At 34.7% G+C, this 25,535-nt stretch overlaps 2 protein-coding genes across 2 annotated transcripts in view; one reads left to right on the top strand and one right to left on the bottom strand.

Annotated features, from left to right (window-relative positions):
* Positions 1-1,440, bottom strand: part of LOC134275179 (uncharacterized) — a 62,411-nt gene extending 60,971 nt beyond the window's left edge. The window contains exons 1-2 of the mRNA XM_062757431.1: positions 956-1,440; positions 237-420 (exon numbers count right to left, since the gene is read on the bottom strand). Of these exons, the coding sequence (XP_062613415.1) occupies positions 237-420; positions 956-1,440 (669 nt within the window). The remainder of the gene's footprint in view (positions 1-236; positions 421-955) is intronic.
* Positions 1,441-7,848: 6,408 nt separating this feature from the next.
* LOC134275177 (uncharacterized) lies at positions 7,849-15,211 on the top strand. The gene is made up of 2 exons (XM_062757428.1): positions 7,849-7,984; positions 14,294-15,211. Exons 1-2 carry the CDS (start codon positions 7,910-7,912, stop codon positions 14,891-14,893), a joined length of 675 nt encoding a protein of 224 aa, XP_062613412.1. The 5' UTR covers positions 7,849-7,909; the 3' UTR covers positions 14,894-15,211.
* The last annotated feature ends 10,324 nt before the right edge of the window (positions 15,212-25,535 follow it).

Here is a 25,535-nt window from a genome sequence, read left to right as displayed (position 1 = left end):
TATTGAATATTTAATTCATTTTTCATTAACAAATTGAATAATAATTATTTTAAAAGTTAAATGATTTCTTTGCTATTAATTAAGCTAAAGATATTTTAAAAATAGTAAATTTATGCCAAATTATGGAGATAATGCCTAACATTTTCAATGACGTATTGAACATTTTGAAGCTGGATGTGTTACAATGTTGTACACAATTTCCCAGTTGATAAGTAAGTCAGCTGGGCATCACTTACATGATCTGTTGTACTGAGTGTTCCCAGTACCGTCATGGCCGCCTCCCTGGCGATAGCGCTCCTGGTGGGTGTAGAACTCCCCATCCCATTAACAGCCACGGACATGGAGCCACTGGCGTCCAGAACAATGACCACATTCTTTTTGTTAGGAACCAGGGTGTGAACAAACCAATCCCTAAAAAATGATCACGAGTGATAGCAGGATAATGATTTCAACAGTGTCCCTCTGTTGCAGCATCTGAACGAATTTCCCGCGAGATGTGTTTTTATTACTTCAAACGCAGAAGAGTTAACAAAGCAATGGGCGGATCAAGAAGGGGAGACAGAAACTTATAAACTAAGGTGAACTCCAGTAGGGAGAGGGCGAATTTGTGCCCATTCCCAATCTATATATTCATTTAAAAATAATAAGTTCAATTTAATTCAAAGTTCAATATATAGTTCCTGTTTGACAATTTTGATTTTTTTTTTCTCTTAATCATGTTAATTGTAATCTCGAAATGTCTGAAGTTTTGCTGTATTTAGAAGAAGAAGAATCAAATTCTAGGTTGAGTTTTTTAGGGACTCAATTTGTTTTTAAAGATTCTTATAAATGCGAACATAACAATAATTTCTCCGGCAATTAATGTAGATAATCCATCGAATCGTTTAAAAGGTTGCCTTAGAATTTACAGAAAATTTTAAAAATATGAAAGAATCAATTAAACCAATTAAATTACTGAAATCTTGGATCATTCCAAACTTTTCCATCGCACGTGGACTTTTTGGCAGGATACTGAAAATAATTTCCCAGTGAATCTCCATAGTACTGCCACAATAAAAATAGAGATTTCTCCGAGTTTTCCCGGAAGGCATTGCTATGTGTTTTGTCAATGTTATTCCCAAGAGAAGAATCTGATTTCATGAAACAAATAGATTTTGACACCAGGCGGTTAAATTGAAGATCTAACTCCAGGTCCGAAGAATCGACTCGGCAACAGAGGTCTTGGTCTCGGAAAGGCTTGTATTCATTGCTATTGTACGCTTTCTCGATAAGTTTCTTATTGTCGTACAAGATTTCAACTATTTTCGTTAATCTTTCTTCCAGAATTTGGACCATGTCCTCCAAATGAGTCCATGCCGCAAAGTTCAAGAAACTCACAGAGGTGTCGTTGGAATAAATGTGTTCAATGTCCGAAAATCCCAAAATGGCATCCCCAAACATTTTGATCCGCTTCTCAAAGATTTCACCCACCTCTGTAGCATAGTCATTTTGCACACAAATAAATAAGTTTGTCAATAACAGTCCTAAAAAAATAAAATGCATTTTACGGATGAATTTTCTTACAAGTGTGGTACTCTGAGAAACAAATAACTACTGATGAGAATGTGATATTTGTAAAGATTAGGAAAATCACGATTTTCTTCAAGGTTTTTAAACCATTGCCTTCTGAATCTATGCCCAGAGAGGGTTGTGTGATAAAAGGATCTAAGCATGAAATAATCGGAAATTATTATTTATAAATATTCAGAAACCTTCAATTGATCTTCATCGATATTATTTTTTTTTTAAATAGAAATATGCTTGAATATGTCAAATTTATAAATAATTCACCGATGCATTGTAAAGGTTCCCCCGTCGACTGCCCCAGACGAGAATTATACAAACGTCCAAACTTGGTGTTTAAAAATCTGCTTGTTTGATAAAGTGCTATCAATGGTCGTGTTATTGTGGGAGTTTTGGTAAAAGTCATGGATTGCAAAACCACTACCCCCACTGTAACATCCTGGTTCAGACACAGTGAGCCTGCAAGCTTTATTTTATTATTTTATTTGTCATTTTGATTCCTTTGACTTTGTTTTTAAGACTGAAAGCTTTATTTGAAATGTATTTGTAATTTTGATTCCTTTAACTGTATTTCTAAAAATATTGGGTGGGTGGGTATGGAATTTCATGGACTTTTAGGAATTTCAACATTAAACTGACATTACGTTAATTTTTTTTATATGAAATAAAGAATAAATTTTTACTTTAGATTCATTTACCGATAAATATAACAAACAAAATTCATTCTAAAACCGCTCGAAAGAAAAAAAAAACGATCCTGGAATCCCCCCCCCGGGATGAACGAGATTAATATATATAATATTCAAAACAATCTGACAGTGTGCGTTATTACTTGAATGGATATTAAGGGCACTGATATGTAATTTTACCTGTAGAACGCAGATTCAATCTGAACATCACGCGGCCTTTTCCGTCAAGTCGAGAAAAAAAGGAAAAGGCCGAGTGATGTTCCGATTGGGTTAAGATTAACAGCATTATTTTGGGCTTTTCCGTCAGAGGTCTTAAAAACATCATTTTCGGAAAGGCCCGAGACGTTACGATTGGGTTAGAGTTGGTATCGGGAATTGCAGGAGCCAAACGTTCCCCAAGCTATTCTCATCTTCTCATGTTTTTGCGACGATTGCCACAGCTTACAAGATCCCAAGAAGTTGAAATTTCTGGGTTTTTTTTTTTTACCAGTAAAGCGAAAAATTGGTTGAGATTTGCCCAAACAGAAAAGTTTTAGACTGCAGAGCCTTTGACAGAATTTCTTTTTAAAATGTGGTCTGAAACATTGTACATGTATTGCTATATCAAGCTCATTTTCCTCAACTCTGAGACAATCATGATGGTTGTGAACTCTCTAGAATTTTAAACCCTTCAATTTACAGTATTTAGAAAATCAATACTGGAGACCAGGTCTTCCAACAATCTATTGGAATTCCCATGGGTACCAATTGTACCCCGTTATTAGCAGACCTATTTGTAGATTTTGTCAAAAGGCTTATACGTAAAAAGAAGAAAACACTTGCTGTTGCCTTCAACTCGACATTTAGATATATAGGCGACGTATTGTCTATTAATAATGCAATCTAATTAAAATTAGATGTTAGATCCGCTCACATACTCGCTACACTAACATCTATTCTAACAAAATCCCATAGAGGGTCACGTCATAGGTAAAATTCGGAAAAGGTCTAGACTTATTCGCTTTAAGGAGGCTGGGGGGTCAACAAAGTAACGACAACTTAACCACCAGATTTAACTTATTTTTTATATACGGTATCTTAAGCTGTCAACTGTCCTTTGGCAAAGAAAAAATTAATACATTTTAGTTTTAAAATTTGATCATTTTTGTATATCTTTATATGGAGCTCTTCTTTTAAACTGTTAAAGGAGATCGAAATAGTCTGAAAATGGCTGCCACCCCCAGCCTCTTTAACAATATACGATGATTTTGCAGGCGACAATTTGATTGGTTGATAGAGTTTGACCTCTGACGTTACCCTCAATGGGATGCTGTTAGATGTTATTGTAGCGAGTATGTACGGCGCCGTTGGAGGGCCAGGTAAAAAAATATTTTTATTTGTTCGGACAAATTAGAAATTCGTTCGGACAAATTAGATATTCGTTCGGACAAATTAGAAATTCGTTCGGACGAATTAGAAATTCGTTCGGACGAATTAGAAATTCGTTCGGACGAATTAGTTATTTGTTCGGACGAATTAGATATTCGTTCGGACAAATTAGAAATTCGTTCGGACGAATTAGTTATTTGTTCGGACGAATTAGATATTCGTTCGGACAAATTAGAAATTCGTTCGGACGAATTAGTTATTTGTTCGGACGAATTAGATATTTGTTCGGACAAATAAGTTATTTGTTCGAACAAATTAGATATTTGTTCGGACGAATTAAATATTCGTTCGGACAAATTAGAAATTCGTTCGGACAAATTAGAAATTCGTTCGGACGAATTAGTTATTTGTTCGGACGAATTAGTTATTTGTTCGGACGAATTAGATATTCGTTCGGACAAATTAGAAATTCGTTCGGACGAATTAGAAATTTGTTCGGACAAATAAGTTATTTGTACGGACGAATTAGAAATTCGTTCGGACGAATTAGTTATTTGTTCGGACGAATTAGATATTCGTTCGGACAAATTAGAAATTTGTTCGGACAAATTAGTTATTTGTACGGACGAATTAGAAATTCGTTCGGACGAATTAGTTATTTGTTCGGACAAATTAGAGAAATTGTGAACAACTATCAGGACACCGCGAATAATGTGCGGTTTGCACCAAAACGTTTCATTTTATTTTGATTCTTTGCAAAATAACTTTAATGAACAACATTATCAATAAATATTTTGAAGATAAGTCATTTTAATGTTGATCTCTTTCTTATGATTTTTTTATGTACATATTCACTACCGTGCAGTTATTAATCATGACATGTGAATGATTTTTGAAATACATTTCCGATACATATGTCGCCGAGTTGTAGCTGAAATATTGCCGATTCGGCGTAAAACATTAAGTCAATCAATCTGGTACATATGCGGTGTATAAAATGATTAAAAGGTCCTCATTGAGTTTTTAATTAAATATTCCTGTTTGTGAATTTAGAAAACTTCACAAAAATGAACCTGTTCGTATTGATCCCAGGTTGTTCATATGACTCGCGAGCCGGTGAATAACGAGGTCAACCGATCAATCTGGTATACTGTATACAGGGTTATTTTCGCCCTTTCACACTTGCGAACAATTTTGCCCCGTTTTAAATTAGCCCTGCCAAAGTTTTGTTTAAGTACTTATACTGTATTATATGAATTCGTCCCGTTTTAAATTCGCCCGAATGAGGCTAGGGCGAAAGGGGCGAAAATAAAACGGGGGCGAAAATTTCCCTGTATACAGTATTCCCTAGTCCATTGATTTTCAGAGCATAATTATAGCCCCCTCCCGTTTTTGGAGAGGTACATGTAGTCGAATAAACTATTTAATTTCACTGTCAGCATTTCTTATTTTTGTTTATACGCTTTTACAGTTGAGTACCAGTTCGAAGGTTTGATAGGCCAACGACTCACATAGAAAGGGAAATTATGAAAGCAACCCCTTTTACGGGGAAAATAAATCATGAATGAATATCAAAATATTTTCAAGTAACACCCCCCCCCCCTTCCTCTATTTAAAAAAAACGATCGATTGTCTTAATCATTGAGAACCTTAACTTGCATTAAATTATGATGTGTTTTTAAATTTTACTGCACTTTCTAGGAACGTACATGTATTCATCTATTTTTTTTTATCCTTTTCCCGGAAAGGGGCGTGTGTTTAATTTGGTCAATATTATACCTGCATGTTTTAATTCATGCGCTTTTCTGATATTTAAATATAAAATAAAATTTATATAGATACATAATAATAGTTTTTAACGATCTTAGAAAGAATCTATTGGAGATGGACTTATGAGATTCCCTCTTTTTGTTCCTTTATCACAAAATACTTAAATGTGGGAACAGCGGTATAGAAGCAAATCTACAAATGTCCTAGCTAGTAAGCCCCACCTTAAAAAAATTAAGACCCTCGAATAAGAGGCTCGATATTTTGAGTCCGAAGTTTATTCAACATAATACAAAACAGCCACGTAGCATCGTTTTTGAAAGTGGGGGGGGGGAGCCTGAGAAAAAAATAGCTACCTGAAAAGTTGACAAGCAAAAAAAAGGGGGTGACTCAGGAAAAGTTGCCCAAAGTTGACAGTCCTATTTCGTGGGGTGGGGGGGGGAGCTTACTTTTTCAATGCCAATTTTTTCCCGTACCAATTGCCTGCAGTAGGAGTAAAACCTTAAGGAGTGGATCTCATCTTTTCAAAGAAGCGGTAACTGACCACTGGCACCCCAGTGTTAGTCAGGGATGGGAGTGAAAATATGTTTGATAAGAAGTAACTGACCCTTTGAATTTACTAGTGGGCTCTCAGAAAATATACTTTCAGAATGGCAGACTTTAGGCCTATAATATATTATACCGGTATAGATCCATTATTTCCGAATATTTACAATCAACATACCCGACTTTAATATCACATGTCTAGTTGCTACGTGTGTATGTCATGGTCCAAAGAGCTATTTATGTATTAAAAAAGGATGAATCCTCCTGAATAGACAAAGTGTATATCTCTCTTTACAGGATAATTTGTGCAAACATCTAATTTGCCCGAACAAATATCTAATTTGTCCAAACGAATTTCTAATTTGTCCGAACAAATATCTAATTTGTCCGAACAAATAACTTATTTGTCCGAACAAATTTCTAATTCGTCCGAACGAATTTCTAATTTGTCCGAACGAATATCTAATTCGTCCGAACAAATTCCTAATTTGTCCGAACAAATTTTTAATTCGTCCGAACGAATTTCTAATTTGTCCGAACGAATATCTAATTTGTCCGAACGAATATCTAATTCGTCCGAACAAATTTCTAATTCGTCCGAACGAATATCTAATTTGTCCGAACGAATATCTAATTCGTCCGAACAAATAACTAATTTGTCCGAACGAATTTCTAATTTGTCCGAACAAATAAAAATATTTTTTTACCTGGCCCTCCAGCGGCGCCGTAAGTATGCGAGCGGATCTAACATCTAATTTTAATTAGATTGTTAATAATGGTAACTTCCATTCTTATATGAATACGAGATATCCCCGTAAGCTTGAGATAAAAGATACCACAGAGTCTGACACATCTGTTTCATATTTGGATATTTTACTTGAAAAAGACATTAATGGTAATCTAACAACCAAGCTCTATGATAAACGTGATGACTTTAACTTTAAAATCGTCAACTTCCTTTACTTATGCAGCAATATACCTTCATCACCTACATACAGAATTTATATATCTCAGTTGATTCGATATGCAAGAGCATGCTCTACATATGAACAATTTCTAAAACGATGTAAATTATTGACAAACAAGTTGATGAAACAAGAATATCAGCCGTTTCGTTTAAAGTCATCATTTCGTTAGTTCTATGGTAGATACAATGACCTTGTCAGCAAATACATCATTGAGTCAAATCCTGACTGACGTTTTTCATACTAATTCTTAGTCCATTATTTACATGTATACTGAATTGATGACGGATTTTCCTGTTATTTCCCGATCATGAAAAGGAGCACAAGGCGGTTTTGTCAGGTCAACAGGAGATGCTCACTCCTCCATGGCCTCTGATCCCACCTGTGATGTTTCGGAGGTCCGTGTTTGCTCTGCTCCTATTTTGTATTGTTTGTATGGACTTTTGATCTTGAATACTCTTTGTTATCTCCATAGGTTTCATCCATTTCATACATGTTTCTAATCAATGAAAAGTCATTTTGAATACAAAAAACAATCAGTTGTCGCCAAGAGATAAAACAAAAACAAATTACATGTCTGAAAACACGAGGCAAACGAAGAACATACAAGTCAAGTATACTTCAAGCCTTTATCGGAAATATATTGTCATCAGCATTAGAACCCGTCCAGTAGGTGATTTATCCTGAAGCACCGAAGACTATTATATAATACTGTGGTATATTTTGAAACACTCGATTTCCGTCGTTTGTTCCTTTAATGTAAAATTCTTTCGTAACCAGACTTTTTAAAAACAGCAAAACTGAGGAATTCAATCGATTCTTTTTCTAACGCAAAAACACAGAAACTGGCAGAGAGCAGTCACACGACCTTGGTCTCATCAGTTCACGTTCACTGCGCAGTCGCAGCAGCCATCGATTTTTAAAATGATTATACCAAAGCAGAAGGGAGTTGATAGTCATTTCCATTTAGTAAGTGTCGTCTGAATGGCGTGATAACAGAGATTTTCCGCCATGGAACGTTGTGTTTCAGTTTTCCTGCTGCTCTTTGTGACAGTTGGCTCTTTGTGGTCCTTCGCCGCGTCAGAGGTGGGTACAAACATTTTGGCTTTGAAATTCCAATAGAAATGTTCATCTTTAAAATATTTTATATACATACCCTCTAAATCTAGTGAGGAAAATGGTATCCATTGCGCAAAATCTCACACACAAAACAAAAACTGAACTAAAAGATAAAATTTGAAAAATTGTTGAATGTGTTAATATATTCAGTAATTTACAGAATGTGTTCTGTTTGATGTGTCAAAAAACGAAAGAAGTGGTAATAATGGTAAGAAAAGTGCAATTTCAAAGAAAATACTTGGGATTTTCAAAATCAATATACTCCGTATTATATATTTCTGGCAGAGAAGGAAATGGTGTAAAAATGCAGGTACAGTGTATATACCTTGTAATTTTATCAGAGGGAAGAGGATTCAATTTGAGAAAACAAAATAATACAAAAAGGAACACAGAAGGGTAATGATCAAATATTTGTTGCAATCTAAAATATAGTGTTTGATTTAATTGAACTAAAATTTATATCGTTTGAAGAAAATATATGAGACCGTAAGAAAGGATCAAATGCTTTTCATGATTAGCTTTTTACTTCTGAAAAAAATCAAGCAACTGATGCTTTAAAGTAAGCTATGTTCAGTTTCTTCAAGACTTCCATGCAACCCGTAAGGATATTACGCAATTAAGCGTTGTTATACGATGATATCCTTCTAGCTTCGAATTCAATACTTGCTGGAAAATGGAACAAAATATACGTATTTGTCAACACTTACTTATATTAACTGAGATTATCAGATATGTCAAATAGGGATGCAAATTAATTTACCAGCGTTGTTTTTAATTAGGCTTACAACTGTGAATCGAATATCGGAGAAGCGCTTTCATTCGCGCTTATTGATTCAATCTAATTTGGCACAATCAATAGATATTGAAAAAATCCGAGGACGCCGAGAACTTTCAATGGTTATCTGACACAGGGACTTAGCCAGCGTGGTTTCCAAAGTCATATATACTTTTTGGAGCAAAAGGATGGTTCCATATTGTAAATAAGTGACATCAAATGTTATGTTAATGTAATGTTCAGACTCGAACGGCAATAGAAGTACGGTTATGAAATTGAAAACTTCATTTGTTTCATTATAGATCTTCGATATTATACATATATGACATGTGTAGCCATCTGTTAATATTTATTCATAAAATGACACATTAATTCATGGAACCTCAGGTATAATTAAGTTTAAACTGCAAAAAATGGAGAGAGAGAAAAAAAAGAAATTATTGGCCCCTATTGGCGGGCTCGCTATCAGAATCAAGTATAGAATTGTTAAATTTGTGTAAAGTTTCTACTTAAAGAAAACTTAAGTGTTAAGTGTTTGGATCGCCGGGATGGTCCTTTTTTCAACATTTTTTTTCTTTTGATAAACTTAATTAAGATAGAACATCATGTTGGACCATTATTAAAGTTTGATTTTCAGAACATGGGCTACACAGATTGAGCGATATCGATAAAGAGGGAACACAAAACAAAACAAATAAAGCATCAATGAAAAACGAATAAAAACAAAAAATATCATGAGCCAAATTTCATTCTCATTTCTTATTGCCGACTCGAAGAGTCGGTGCTAAACAATAATTATCAATCAAAGAATCATTCCAATTCCCATACGGCCAGACCAGCGTATAGCTCGAGTGTTTGCAGACAAAATTTATCTTTCAAAATTTCAACATGACTGACACCATTAAGAAAATGTTTAATGAAGTCTACAACGACAAATGAAGAATATCGTTTATAAAATCATATTACGTACTCGTAGGTATTACAAAGTAGGTAAAACATAAAATGTTTATTAGCTTTAAAAACCAATGTACTAATTATATTAATATTAATATCAATATTTCTAATAAAACATATTTTGTTTTGTTTTTTTTAAGGATATTTGTTAAACTTATTTTTTAATAATAGAATTTAAGTGGTAAACAACACTATATTAAAGGCCACTGTTGCTTGTCTCCAAGGGGTATAAATTATTCAATTTAAAACAATATATTCATGATTATAACAGCATGAATAGGTGTTCAATACTGGCCTGATCCTAACTCTACATCCTAACATTCAAATTATTGGTATGGTTTACAATGAAATATATAAACATCACTTATAATATAATAATACAATAAAAAAGGAAAACCAGACTGCTTTACACTTACAGACAAGAGTAAAAACCAGCTGATAAAAGCAAGCAAGTAATCATAAAATTACCGAGGTATAAAATATATGGAAATAACGAACAGTGTTCAGGCTCAAAAGTCTATAAAACAATACAAAATAAGAGCAGAGCAAACACAAACCTCCAAAACATCAGAGGTGGAATCAGGTGCCATGGAGGAGTGAGCATCCCCTTCCGTCCGGTCACATCCGCCGTGTGCTCCTTGTCATGATCGGGAAATAACGGAAAGATCCGTAGTCAATTCAGTGTGTACATAATGGACTAACAATTGGTATGAAAAACGTCCGTCAGCATTTGACTCAATGATAAATTGTATTTGCTGACGTCATTGTATCGCCCATAGAACTTTCGAAGTGATTACTTTAAACGAGACTGCAGATATTCTTGTTTCATCAACTTGTTTGTCAGTAATTTACCTCGTTTTAGATATTGTACATACGTAGAGCATGCTCTTGCGTATCAAATCAACTGAGAGATATAAACTCCGTATATGCAGGTGACGAAGGTATATTGCTACATATAAGGGAAGTTGACGATAGAAAAGTTAAAACATCCCTATGGCCATTTTACATAATTAAAGTATATATTTTTCTGGCCTAGTATAGCAGAGGGTACCAAGGGACGATGCTTATTGATCAATCTGAAAAAAATGTATTTCTGAAAAAACTGACTTGCTCGGACTTAATTGTACCCCAAGCAACCAAGACAGCTTATAGTAGGATTTGTTTGACCGTCAGGTTGATTCTAATTAGTAACTTATTGGTTCTGTACTCCATATCGGAGAAATATTATTATCTGTGAAAGTACTTATTACTACAATGTACTAAATTTCAAAGATAAACTGTCTTTGAAGTCGTTCTTATTTTTTTGTCGGGGGAGGGCTCCCATTAGTCTTCTTTTTATCAGAAAGAAAAAAAAACAATTTCAGAACATTCCATTAATTACAGGGCGATTTTATAACCTTTTGTTTCCTATCGAAATACCCGTAGACAGTTTACAATCAATGATTTCTTTACAGAAGCAATTAATAAGGATTCAAACGTTTTTCTTAATTAGCATAGGCTGGTAGTAAGGTAAGGAGTTACATAATTTGATAATGGACTTGTTGAGATGCAAGATTTCAATAAACGAGAATTTGAGACAGACGAGGGAAGAAGAAGAAGAAGAGTTACTGATAGCAATTTTTATTAACATGAAATCGATCTCCTATTGACACTGCAATGTATTTCTGATGGTTCGGCTTCGTGATGCATCAAACAAGGAAATCAATTTGAAAGCCAGGGACAAAAGCGTTTTATTAAAATCAATATAGATATGTAACTGTGTATTTACACTTAATATCAACTTAATATCCTAACAGCGGACTCGTTTCCTTGTATTGATATTTGGAATAAATATTTTATTTTATGTAATAGGAAACCGAACAGGGGGTACTTCATTGAGGTACTTGTATTACAGGGGATTGCCTCTAGATAAATATTAAAATAGCCATAAAAGACCAGATTCTGACAACTGAAGTTTTTTGACTATTTTTTACAATCCAAGAGCTGACCTTGTTGCTTTATTTCATGTAGTTGTTTTGCAAAAGAAACCAAGCTTCGTACATAGAAAAGAAAAGTTTGTTCCATAAAAGAAAGTTTAGACTCCATAAGGAGAATATTAATTTACGAGATGCTTTCTCTCTCTATTTTCTCCCTTTGATGAAAGGTACCTTCCATCTTAAGGTCGAACCTGTTTCTTCCGAGGGATACTATAATTGTACCAAGTTTAGTTATAGGCGCGTAGCATCGTTTTTGAAAGTGGGGGGCCAGCCAGAGAAAAAAATTTTTTTACTAACCTGAAAAAGTTGACAAGCAAATAAAAAAAAAAAGAAAAAAAGAAAAAGTTGCCCAAAGTCGAAAATCCTATTTCGTGGAGTCTGGTTTTCCTTTTCGTATTTCCTATAGTATAAGTAAGGTTGGGAAAAAAAGGGGGGCCGGCCCCTCCTGCCCCCCCCCCCCCCCCCTTGCTACGCCCCTGAGTTAAATCTGGACTGCATTGAAGATCGAAGCAGTTACTTCGTCTAACTCTTGCTAGATAACTAGATCTGTTGAACACCTTTATGTATACGTGTAAATTGTTATCCCTGGATAATATAGGCCTCGCCTTAGCGGTATGTATAGCAGTATGGAACTGCTACAATCTTGAACGCAATAAAATTTAATCTTCAAGTCACTCTATAGCTAGACGTTTAATAAAGGCAAAAACGAACGCTTATGATTTAAAACGGGCTTGTTAATTATTTTCACATTACTACCCCTGGTGATGAGTTGTTTTTTGTTTTTTTTTTTTTTTTTGGGGGTTGTTTCTTGTTTGTTTTGTGTTTTTGTTTTTTGTTTAGATGGTTTGTTTTGGTTCTTGGTTTATTTGTTTTGTTTTGTGTGTGAGGGAGGGTGTGTGTTTTTATTTTTGCTCTTGCTTTGCTCTATTTTCTCTGTTTTTGTTTGTTTTTCTCACCTGACGTTACATACTATTACTTAAAAAACTCTGATTTTTTTTTTTACCAATGGACATAAGAAGACATTAGATTGATCTTCTATCCTTTTGTTTCATGTTCTTTTGGCGTAATCTCCTTCCAATGGAAAATAATTGAAATAGGACAAAATCAGCAATTCCCCTGTCCTACCTTTCGTCATATTTTAGAACATTTTTGTAATTAAGACCAAACATGAAGATAAATTCGATAATTAATTTTCTATACGGTCCCATCAAACAAACAGAAAGAACATTGTAAAGAATACATGTATTCCACTGTTTGACATGTTCCTGAGTTAAGCCTTCAACTCTGTCCAGTTTCAATAGCGAGTCTCGTTCTCAGGCGGTGTAGACATATAAAAGATGCAAAGTTACTAGTAATCAAGGACTCTCCCCCAGGGAAACAGTGGAGTTAATGACACAATGCAGACTGTATTCCTAAAAATAAAAACTTAGAACCATGCACATTCTTTATTTCCTTTTATTTTAATTTGTTTCTTGTCGTCAACATTAAAAACCCTTAGAGCGCAACCACGCACAGAGTAATTGCATCAATTTCAAGGTGTTATTTTGACTAATGAGAAACACTGTAACCATTGCTCAAGTTTTAAGTTTAGTTTATTCTCCCAAACCAAAATGTAAGTACATGTACATGGGGTACATTAATAACATACAGTGTATATTTCAAACAAACTGGTCAGAGATGCCAAAAAAATAAATAGTATACGATACAAAATATGGTACAAAATGAAAAAAGGGACATTACTAAGTACTTCCATCATTTAAACGTTTCTTCTTTTTTTTCGACAAGTTCAATTTTCATTCTCGAAATATAGAGATGGATGCAACAACAGTAATTTCCTGAGACGTAGATTGAATATGCAAGTAATAATTGCTTTGGGATCTTTCGTATTTGTCAGTAATTCAAACACCTGTCGAAGGAACACCCACCTTTTATTGCTACTGTAGATCAATACAATGAAGGATCACATTTTAAAGTTAAAAAGGTTTTAATGAAATATAAAGATAAAGAACATCCAAAGCCATTGAATTATTGAAAATTAGAAGCAGAAAAACACGGACCTCTAAAACCATCAGTGGTGAGATCAGGTACCATGGAGGAGTAAGCATCCCCTGTCGACCGGTCACACCCGCCTTGTGCCCCTCGTTATGATCGGGTATACAGGAAAATACAGTACAGGAAAATACGTAGACAATTACTTGCTGACAATATCGAGCAGAGTACTTGCGAAATGGTGACTTTAACAGATACTTTTAACATCTTTGATTCATCAACTTGCTTGTCAATAGCTTGAATTGGAAATTGTTCATATACATGGATATATGGCTATATATTTAGTTTAACATTCTCCGACAAACTAAAATTTTTGGTCATCCCTGAAAATTTACAGAACTTTCAATCACCAACAACTAATCTCTCAAAAATATAATTTTGATATTTCCTTGATAATACTCCATTAACTTTCGTGTCGTCATTACACATGAACGCGTATTGTTTTATTCCTGATAGTAGATGAGTAGTATTAGCCAATGTTTTGTTCACCTGTTATTAATTATGTCCTATGTAATCTTTCAGATTCGCCCGTTGCAGAAGAGATCTGTGGAAGTAGCTGATCAACTCCGTTTGGAAGATGAACTTAAAAGAGTCAAGCGTCTTCAGGAAGACGAGGAATTGTCCAGAGTAAAGCGTTTTAACGATAAAGAGTTGTCGCGTCAGAAAAGGACCGATGTGCGCAGTAACAATGACGCCTTGTCGAGGGTAAAACGCCTTAAGAGGGCAATTCTGGAGAGAAAATTAGAAAGAGACATTGCACTTCATCGAATGAAACGGGGCGAAGTGGAACATTCCTCAAAACACGCAGCACACAAAGAGAAAAAAGAAGCGAAAAGGCTTCATAAAAAAGTTAATGACAAGAGGGAATTCAAGAAGAAACGCATGGAAATGGCAATGAAGAGACGCGGACAGCTGGGAGAACATCGAGTTATGAAAAAGGGGGATCCAAAATTTCACCGAAAAGGGCACCGAGGCCAGTTTAGGAACCGAATGATGAAGCATCATAGATTTAACAGCAGTGACCGGAAACGACAGATGAGAAACCTCCTTAAACGTCATCATGTACAGCACCACCGTCGAAATGATGTCAAAAAACCAAAACGTCATAACAAAAGGAGCTAGGGGAGGGAAATTTGTACATACATTTTAAACACAGAGTGTTGTTTCTGTTGAAGTCTGCTGTATTTCTGTTTGTTGTTTTTATTTCGTAGAGAGGATCCACCAAGCGCACATGCTGTTATTTAAAATTCCATACATAGAGATTGTTAATTTTGATCCATATTGTTCTTACATAAGATGCAACACCTTTTTGACGTTTATTTACCTTTGTCAGCAGTTTTTCTATACCCCTATACGTATTTTTGGTACCAAGGTCCTTTTATGTTTTTATTTTTACTAATGTAAAATCCATATTTTGAATAAAATTTTGGAGTAAATCTATCATTTTTCTCCTTCATGAAAAATCCATAATGACGCTTTTTGCGAGAAATTTAATGTTTTGTAAATCATCAAATACTTTGATTTACAACACAAAATAGTGTTTGCTTTATACACAGCATGTAAGTATTTTTATTACTCCAAGTCTTCTACATACTAGAGTATATGTATGCCTTTTAGCTTATGATCCTTTCGAATCTCTTTATATTTTAGTGGTTTTGGTGAAAAATCAAGTTTCAACCGGGACTCGAACCCAGGTCCTCTGGCATACCATACAAGCATTTTAACCACTAATGATTCAAAGGCGCAAGTATAACAAAGTTTAAAACATGGGGGAAAACAAGATCTTCCTCTGTCGGAATTTTCCCTATAATAACACCGTCATTCTACACTGTCTGAAGATGAAATACAGAGTATGTATCATAAATACCTACTGAATCTTGTTGCAACCTAACTGGACAAAGAAGAAAAAAACGCACGAACACAGCCTTTATTGATCAGCCTCTGTCTGCCTCCCTTCCAGATATTAATTGAATTGAAGAAAAAAAAACATTCATTGTCCCCCGCTTGAAAAGGGGGGATATTAATTTGGGTCTGTCCGTCCGTCCAGCTGTCATTCTGTCTGTCTGTAACGCTTTCGTTTCCACAGGATATCTCGAGAACCCTTTGAGCTTTTGCAATGAAATTTTGCATATCAACTCCCTATGGACTAAAGAAGAACCCTATTGATTTTGAGGTCAAAAGATCAAAGATCAAGGTCATAATTTTGCATATTCTATCTGTTATAACACTTTCGTTTCCGCGCGATTTCTCGAGAACCCTTTGAGCTTTTTCAATGAGATTTTACATAACAACTCCCTGTGGCCCAAGAAAGACCTCTATTGAATTTGGGCTCAAAAGGTCAAAGTTCAAGGTCGTAAATTTATACATTCTGTCTGTGTATAACACTAATCCCTTCTGAGTGATATTTCAAGAGGATTTTGAGCTTTTGCAATGTAATTTTATGCCAAAACTCCCTAAAACCTCTCTCACCCCTCTCAAAATGTCTGGCCCCGTTTGTTTTATTGGTATTTATTGTATTACATGTCGCTATTTTAGCACAGGGGCATGAGGAGAGTTATTACGTATAAAACTGGTTCTCGGCGGACTTTATATTATTACATCTATTAGAACTGTTTAATAAAGGTTAAATTAGACATCATGCATTGTGTAAAATTTTGACAATATCGAACGTGAAGATATACATGTATGTGACTTCATTTTTAGCATTTAATTTTCTTTTATGTCAAGCAGTTCTGCGGTCTATTGGTATGTCTCTCCCTTCACATGTGAGAGGTGCCGGGATCGAATTCCGGACGTACCATTTTTTTTTTCGAAATACTTTTTTGTAATAAATGATAGCATGTGAAATGAAAAATTTATGAGGTCTGGCTTGCACAAACTCATAATATCATCATTACAGTGAGATAAATATTCCATATAAAAAGGATCTTCTATACACATAATAAAGAATAAGCAATCAAATCTTTATATGCATATTGACATACATGTATTTTATTTGCTTCAGTATACATGTATACATTTAATAATTCTACAAATTCAGTCAGGGGGATCCGACTTTTTCCCTAAGCTGGGGACACGAATTCTCTGAATTAGCTGTTTTCCACTTCCTGCAAGACCGACGCATCTGAGACATACTGTTCTCGAGATAAAGAGAAAACCAAAGGGCGAAAAAAAGTTCACGAAAGATTACTGAAAATGTTCCTGGAAAAATTATCGAGAGAAAGGCCAATCAGTTTCAGAAGGCGCTAATATGAGCACATTATGACCCGCCTTTGTGAGTGTGATGATTCAGAACCCTGACTGAATTAAGGAATGTAAGAACATTTTTAACCTTCAAAAGTGTGAGATTGATACGTCACTACTATTAGTGCTGTAAAAATAATCAGTCCAGAAGTTCTGAATGAGACTAAAAATGGAATGCATGCCTTTGATTCTGATGCTGAGACAACAACTACTAATATATGATAGTGAGAGAAAATTGCAACGAATAAAGAACTTAACTTGGTTTTTGAACTTAGAGGAGATTTTTTTTTTATTCTGTTTAAATCTTGAAATTTCATATTTTCATCTCCTTTATTAAGAATGAAAAACAAGAGAAGGCGTGTTTGTGAAACACGGATATTCCCCCACATGGCATTCAAAACTTATGACCAAGCTTAGGTTTTTTTTTTAAAGTATGTCAAACTCCAAGATTAAGTCAAGAATATTTCCACTTCTGTTCGTTATACCCGCACTTTCTAAAGAAAGTTCGGGTATATTGTTGTTACTCATATCCGTCCGTCCGTCCGTCCGTCTGTCACACATTTCTTCCCTGAACTCCTCCTACATTTTACATAGTAGCCTAGTCATCTTTTTGGAGATGGTTGGTGGTGTCATGAAGATGTGCAGTAAGGTTTTGGAATTTTGATTTTTCCCCGGGGGGTCAAATGGGGGTCGAAAAATGACATTTTTTATGCAAAAAGCCCCGGGACAGTAGCCTAATCATCTTTAGGGAAATGTAGATGTGCAGTAAGGTTTTGGAATTTTTATGCGGAAAAGCCCCCGTCTTCCCTGAACTCCTCCTACATTTTACACAGTAGTCTAATCTTCTTTTGGGAGATGGTTGGTGGTGTCATGTGGTGCAGTGGTGGTGTCATGAAAAATTACGATGTGCAGTTTTACAGGTTTTGGAATTTTGATTTTTTTTGCCCCGGGGGGTCAAATGGGTGAAAAATTACGTTTTTTAAAAAAGCCCCGTGACATTTTTTGATTTTCTTTTGGGAGATGGTTGGTGGTGTCATGTAATGTGCCCCGTCTTCATTTTTTATGCAAAAAGCCCTGTATTCCCTGAACTCCTCCTACATTTTGCACAGTAGTCTAATCTTCTTTTGGGAGTTGGTTGGTGGTGTCATGGAGATATGCAGTAAGGTTTTGGAATTTTGATTTTTCCCCGGGGGGTCAAATGGGGGTCAAAAAATGCCGTTTATTATGCAAAAAGCCCTGTTTTCCCTGAACTCCTCCTACATTTTACACAGTAGTCTAATCTTCTTTTGGGAGTTGGTTGGTGGTGTCATGTAGATGTGCAGTAAGTTTTCGGAATTTTGATTTTGAATTATGTTTTTTTATGCAAAAAGCCCCGTCTTCCCTGAACTCCTCCTACATTTTACACAGTAGCCTAATCTTCTTTTGGGAGATGGTTGGTGGTGATATGTAGATATGTAGTAAGTTTTCGGAATTTTGATTTTGCCCCGGGGGGTCAAATGGGGGTGGAAAAATTACGTTTTTTATGCAAAAAGCCCCGTATTCCCTGAAGTCCTCCTTAATATTACTCAGAAGTCTAATCATCTTTTAGGAGAGTTAAATATTTTGAAAATTAGGTAAAGCATCAACGTCAAGGAGTAAAAAAGCATCGCATGCTGGGAATTATCTTGAATTCTTATGAGTAATTAATGTACATGTCAAATGTGAGAGTCATATCTCTTCTCAATAAAAAGTTATAGGCAAATGCAACATTTTTGAAAAATAGGTTAGGCTTCAAGGTCAAGATCACAGAGTTAAAAGTCATGATTTATTTGGAAAGGTCTTATCACAGGTAATAATATACATGCATTATAATATGAATGCCCTAACTTTTCTCTTTCAAAATGATGAATTTATAACTATTTTTCTTTTTTGCTAGTAGGTCAAACTTCTAGGTCACATGTAAAAAAAAAACCATGCCATTCTCACAGGTAAATACTAGTACATAAGTTTAATATGAATGCCTTGTCTCTTCTCATTCAGTAGATATGACCGTGATGACCAAGATTAAATCTATTGAGACAGATGGACAGTCTGACATACAAATGTACATATTTCTATATGAATTGGGTAAAATTGGCCCAGTGGTTCTAGAGAAGTTAAAAATGTAAAAAGTTTTCAGACAAACAGATGAACGACACGTCACAACAGACGTTATATGATAAGGAAACCAGAAAAACTCAAATGAGTGTTTTGAAAGGGTTACAATATGGTTACAGTATTTGAAAAGCTGTTTTTTTCTTGGAGAGATATGCATGACCAACATATTCATGTTTTATATTTTCTTCAGTAATTTGTTTGTTTGTTGTGAATACATCTCTCTCGGGAATTTTTCCCTCATATGGAGACACCACCAAATAATAATGAAGACAAGATGTGTTTGTGAAACACTGATGCCCCTGTATGGAAGCCTATGGCGAAGGTTGAAGTTTCTCAAATATATGTCAAACTCAAAGGTCAAGGTCAAATGGTTCAAATTGTTGGTATCAGAAGAAAGTCTTGTCACAAGGAATACACATGTGAAATAAGTAATCCCTAGTACTTCCTGTTCAAAAGTTAATTGCCAGGGTTAAAGTTGTTTTTAAGTGGTTCAAACTCTAGGGTTAAGGTCAAACATATTTATACCTGTTGACAGTTCACAATGAATACACTTGTTAAGCATGAAAGCCCTAGCACCTACTGATCAAAATTTAGGTATTTTTGGTATTTTTCTTGTAAAAATGTGTAAAAATCCTAGGTAAAGCGATCAAGAGGTCAAAATAAAAGGTTTTGTCACAAGAAATAAACCTATGAAATGTGGAAGCCATGTGTATAGCCCATCCCACTTAAAACTTATGGGCAAGTTTAAAGTTTCTGCAGACAAATAGACACTAGACAGACATAATATAAACACAAGAAACAAAATATGTATAATTAGTCAAAAGGGAAAAAATCTACTGTTTAATTGGAATCACAAAATAGATTGTTAATTCAGGGACAGGCAGTGGCTAGGGAGATTGGACCCCCCACCCCCCACCCCACCCCCCACCCCTGGTTTTTGCTTTGTTATTTAAACAAGACTATATATATATATATATATACTGAAGCAAATAAAAAATGACTTTGGACATCCTCCCCCTAACTTAGAAAACATTGACCCCACTATCATTGTTTTTATTTTGTTTATTTGTTTTCAGTTTTTTTTTCTCCTGCTTGTCAGGAAATTCTGGGCTGGATTTTTTTGACTGAGATGTGAACCCCTCTCCCCACTCTCGAAAAAAAAATTCTGGATCTGCACCAGTATTGGCAGTAACTGAATGTCACATCGACAATGGGAGATAACTTCGCAATATGAAATTCGTCTAGTGTGGCATGCGATGATCTTTGACCCTTTTTGAACTTTAACCTAATCGTTTGGGTTTATTTTACCCCCACTATACTTAAACTTGTACTTACCGACTGTTATAGGTCTTGTCAACTTCATGAAATATAATCCAATTATAACACAAAATGAATTAATCCAATGCACACCAGACTGCAGCATGTGTTGTTGCTGTACCATTCGGCAAATCTTCGTCGAATCCGTCACCTTATCAGATGAAGTGGGAATCGACCGAGGTGTGCCGAATGGTGTTTAATCTAAAAATTTGATTATATGGGTGACGCAACCCAATGTGATGTAGAATTTTTTCAAAAGGTGTTTACATGTTAACATGTATAGTACAAGAACAAATTTTAAATTAATTCATAATAAACGATGTTTTAAGAAAACTTTTCCATCTAGCGTATTCCAAAAAAAGTATGTGCTGTGTGTTTGTGGTGTCGAGGGGGGGGGGATTAGTAAATTTAAAAGGTCCTATTATGAGCAAAACATTTATCAAAATATAATTTACATCAATAATTAAATTCAAACTGGTAATGAATTAAGCAATCCATGTAAAATACATATAAGAGGTTCTGAGTCATAGGTCACAGAATTTCATACTCAATTTGACGAATACATGTTCCGTGTAAATTATAGAATTATTTTGACTTTTTCCTTGGAAAGCTGCCCAATATGTAGGAGTGTGTATTTAGAGGCAAACACATTAGTGCGGGTATTACTGTCTCATGACAGCATCTAGTTTTCTCTGTTTTAACTCTGAGAAAGCTACTAGAGTTGACTTCTTGCTAATACTTCCGAAATGTAAATTTCGCCAAGCGAAAGGTCAGGAGTTAAGAAGGCCTATTATTATACCTCATTATAAATATTCTGAACAACGCATTATCTGATTGGTTCTAAGTTATCACGTGATCGGGTCGTAAAACTTCATATTTCCCGGCCGTCGGCACGCTTTTTATCATATTCCACCTCTTCGGAACACCTAGTGTATTTTCCCACAATATAGTTCTCATTCGTTGAACGAAAACTCCCGAAAGAAGTAGACGTCACAATAGCCTGGTTTACGTCACAAAACTGATGATAATGTGTTGAACAAAGGGTTTCATACTAACTTTACGTAAAAAGGTAAATGAATTTGAGAGAGGTGCCGAATTTGAAAGTTTATGTTTATTTCAAAGGTTTTGCTTGTTTCGGTATAATAAACAATTCATTGCATGAATGTTCGGGAAACATGAAGACTTATTCAGCCAAATATCATATTCCCCTCGGGCTAATATGATTTTCTTGGCTGAATAAGTCTTCATATTTCCCTCACTATCATGCAATAAATGTATAATATGCATGTAAATCTCGTGCGTCTGTCTTTGTGATTGACGTCAGTGGGCGGGGACTATTGAAATTGAAGTGGGAAGCATCATGTATTTAAATCTATTAGACAATATTTTTTAAAATCTAAATTTAAAATTTCATATCGCAATGAAATGGAAAAACAAGGAATGGCCCGTTTTGCAAATCATCCCGCGTTTCCAACTATCTTTGATGTGTTTGCATACCGAACAGTTTAGACTGTTATTCCTTTTAAAATATTCATATCCGAGGAATGACTTGTCACAAGGAATACAATTAGAAGTATAAAAAAGAATATTTACATTTGCTGTGTTTTTCTACAAAGCCAACTGTGAAATTGATTTGAAAACCATTTTTGTGTATACTCACGCGTAGAAATATTCACGGAGAAACGTGCGTTAACGTGACATCACAATGAGGCTGTAGTGAAATGCAACGATAAAGGCCAGCGAGAAATTCAAATATAAAGTATATTTTAATTGCTTCCAAACATGTAAAATGTTAAAAAAAGGAATGTCTTTAAGTTTAGTGTAAATTATTTAAGGAATCATGCATAAATTATCCCATGTTTCCCACTATTGTTGATGTCCCTGGCATACTGTGCTAACTAGACAGTGATTCCTTATATTTCCATTTCATTGTGAAATAGAATTGTAGATTTAGACTTTAAAAATGCAGACATCGATTTAAATTACACGAGGATTCCCATCCCAATTTCAATTGTCCTCTCACACTGACGTCAAACACAACGGCAGCCGCACAAGATTTTCATGCATATTTGGACTCCTTAGCGTCAGACTCAGAGACAGATGCGCACGAGATTTGCATGCATATTAGGCCTCCTTGGCACCTGACCTATTGACCTGCCTAATTTACATTCCGGTAGAATTATCAAGAAATTAACTTTCAAAGAGTTATCACAGAGTGAAAAATTAGAAATGGAAATATTGGTGTGTGAATCACACAGACTTGCACGTAGGCATATTTTTCGTGAAGCGCGCTATGCCTACGTGACAAGTCTGTGTGATTCACACACCAATAACTCACACAGAACTTAAAAACATTCCTTAAATATACATAACTTTGAAAAACGGCACCAGGAACACGTGGTTTGGTTGATTCTGAGTGAAAACAACACTTAAGGAATCACTGTCTAGTTTGTTGGGTATGACTGGGCATCAATGATAGTTGGAAACGTTGGATAACTAGTAATTTGCATAAGAAGCTCGTTATGCATAAATTATCCCACGTTTCCAACTATCGTTGATGTCACAGGCATACCCAACAAACTAGACAGTGATTCCTGATATCATTTCTGGTTAAAACCAGATGTGAATAAGATTTAAATCTTTGAATCGTGTACACCGATAGAAATCATACTTCATGTATTTTTAGAATTAAATTGCCATTAAAAACTTAATGTGCATCAAGTTAAATACCTACAAATACCTTTAATATCATCGATGTAAATACAAGGGAATTTTCCAATAAAGCCAATCTGGAAAAAAATTCCTAGTAAGCAAACGACTGTTGGAATTTTCCAGCAGCATGAACTCTGAAGCATGTCATTTTTTGCGAACATGGACGAGACTTTGTCGATATAAAACACCGCTTCCGTTGCAAATAAGGTTTTTAATTAATGTAGAACCTTTGAAGATACCCCCAATGGATAATTTTATTTAACATTTGAATTAGAGTCTGGTTCACCAAAGCTTTGAATAGAATTCAAAGGATATACAACAACGATTTAGAATGCATGGACATGTATGATTTAGTGCTAATCATATACTAGTAAAGGGTAAAAATATAAACATTCAGAAGAGAAAACCCACACTTTGAATTCAAAGAATTTTTGCTCTGCTTAGATGTTATTTTCTTTTTAGAGATACCCTAGAATTGAAATAGCTCTTTAAATCCACTTTAGGACATTAATTATACCAATACGTATACATTAAATACTTGCAAATATTCTCCGAAACGTGTGCACCATACTTCATACATGTACTTTAGTTATTTCTATGGCACGCCAAATTCACAAAAATGAGATAAACCTAGTTTCACAATTGATAAACTAGGTTTATCGACTGTAAACTATAGTTTACAAACCGTAAACTATAGTTAACGATTCGTTAAGTACAGTTTTCATCTGTAAAACTATATTTAACGGTTGTTGCGAATGATAATCTAAGTTTATCTGTCTGTAGTAAGCGTTAACAATAGATTTTGTTGATAAACATAGATTCACATTTGTAAACTATAGTTTACAATCGTAAACTATAGTTAAGAGTTGTTAATCATAGATTCACAAATCGTGAAACTATATTTATCAGATCGTTAACTTAGTTAACGGTTTGTAAACTATAGTTTACAAATAAACTGTATTTATCAGATAATCTATGTTTTGCAATCGCAAATGATTGTTTTCAGTGTTAAGTATAGTTTACGGTTGTGAAACATAGATTATCGCGTTATATAGTTTACAGATGTAAAATATAGATTAACAACTATAGTTTACGGTTTGTATATAGTTTACAACCGATAAACCTAGTTTATCGACTGTGAAACTATGTTTTGCTCATTTTTGTGAATTTGGCGTGCCATATATTTCTGTAATATTGCACTTTGTCTAGATAGAGTATACTATGTTTGCAAAATTAAGTCTACTTTCGTTTTCTATAAATATCTAGGAAAATAGCAAAATAAAGAAAGTATGATGGTGGATCCTGTAGATGGATCTATGTTATTGACAATATTTAATGAAACTGTCATCAAACATGAAAAAAGAAGAGAAAGAAAGAAAGAAAACGTCATTACCAAATTATTCAATCAAAATTAGAGTGATATGAAAGAAAGAAGTTATAATAATTGAATAAGGGTACTAAACGCAAGCAAAAATTTGATGCACGGATTGATATATATTTTTTGACTGATTTTGATTTAAAATGACATAACAAGAAAATCCCTAAAGTATAAAGAAATTGTAAGTATTCTTTGGTGCTCCGATCCGGTAGTTTGTTTCTCTTTCTATATATTTGTATTCAAATTTTGCACAACTTTATCAACCAAAATAGAAAATCTTGTATAATTTCCCCACTGTACCTGGTAAATATCAAAAGTCTATAAAACAATACAAAATAGGAGCAGACCAAACACGAACCTCCAAAACATCAGAGGTGGGAGCAGGTGCCATGGAGGAGTGAGCACCCACTAAAGATGTCCCACCTGCCGTGAGCGTCTTGTCACGATCGGGAAATAACGGAAGAATCCATCGACGATTCGGTGTGTATATAATGGCCTAAAAATTAGTATGAAAAACGTCAGTCAACATTTGATTTAATGATAAGTTGTATTTGCTGATCTTTTCATGACAAGATCATTGTATCGACCATCAATCTTACGAAATTATGACTTTCAACGAGACTGCTGATATTCTTTTCATCGATTACTTAGCATTTGCTTATTTACCTCATTTTAGACATATGTTAATACGTATACGTATGCTAGATTACCATTATCGTCTTTTTCAAGTAAAGTACGTATATAACGTCTTTTTCAAGTAAAATATATTACTAGTGTGTATAAATTCAAATATACATGCAGTCTTCTAGTGGGCGGGAACTGTTAAAATAAACACAGTAGGTCTCGTCTATTTTGAACCTTTTATACGGTATTTATTATTTATATTATAACTTTTTTCACATATGAAAATTTAAATATAAGGAATCACTGTCTAGTTTGCTGGATGTGACGGGGACTTCATTGGTGGTTTGAAACGTA

The sequence above is a fragment of the Saccostrea cucullata genome, unplaced genomic scaffold, assembly GCF_032062105.1.
Source record: "Saccostrea cucullata isolate Sc308-1 unplaced genomic scaffold, CSIRO_AGI_Scuc_v1 ctg189, whole genome shotgun sequence".
Classification (NCBI taxonomy): domain Eukaryota; kingdom Metazoa; phylum Mollusca; class Bivalvia; order Ostreida; family Ostreidae; genus Saccostrea; species Saccostrea cuccullata.
The sequence above is the reverse complement of the archived record's forward strand: the minus strand, read 5'-3'. Positions and strand labels throughout refer to the sequence as shown.

Bases quoted from the DNA above. Each gene is read 5' to 3' on its own strand.
- LOC134275177 (XM_062757428.1), top strand. From the start codon at position 7,910: ATGGAACGTTGTGTTTCAGTTTTCCTGCTGCTCTTTGTGACAGTTGGC. The intron at 7,985-14,293 runs GTGGGTACAAAC...GTAATCTTTCAG, and splicing joins GGTCCTTCGCCGCGTCAGAG to ATTCGCCCGTTGCAGAAGAG.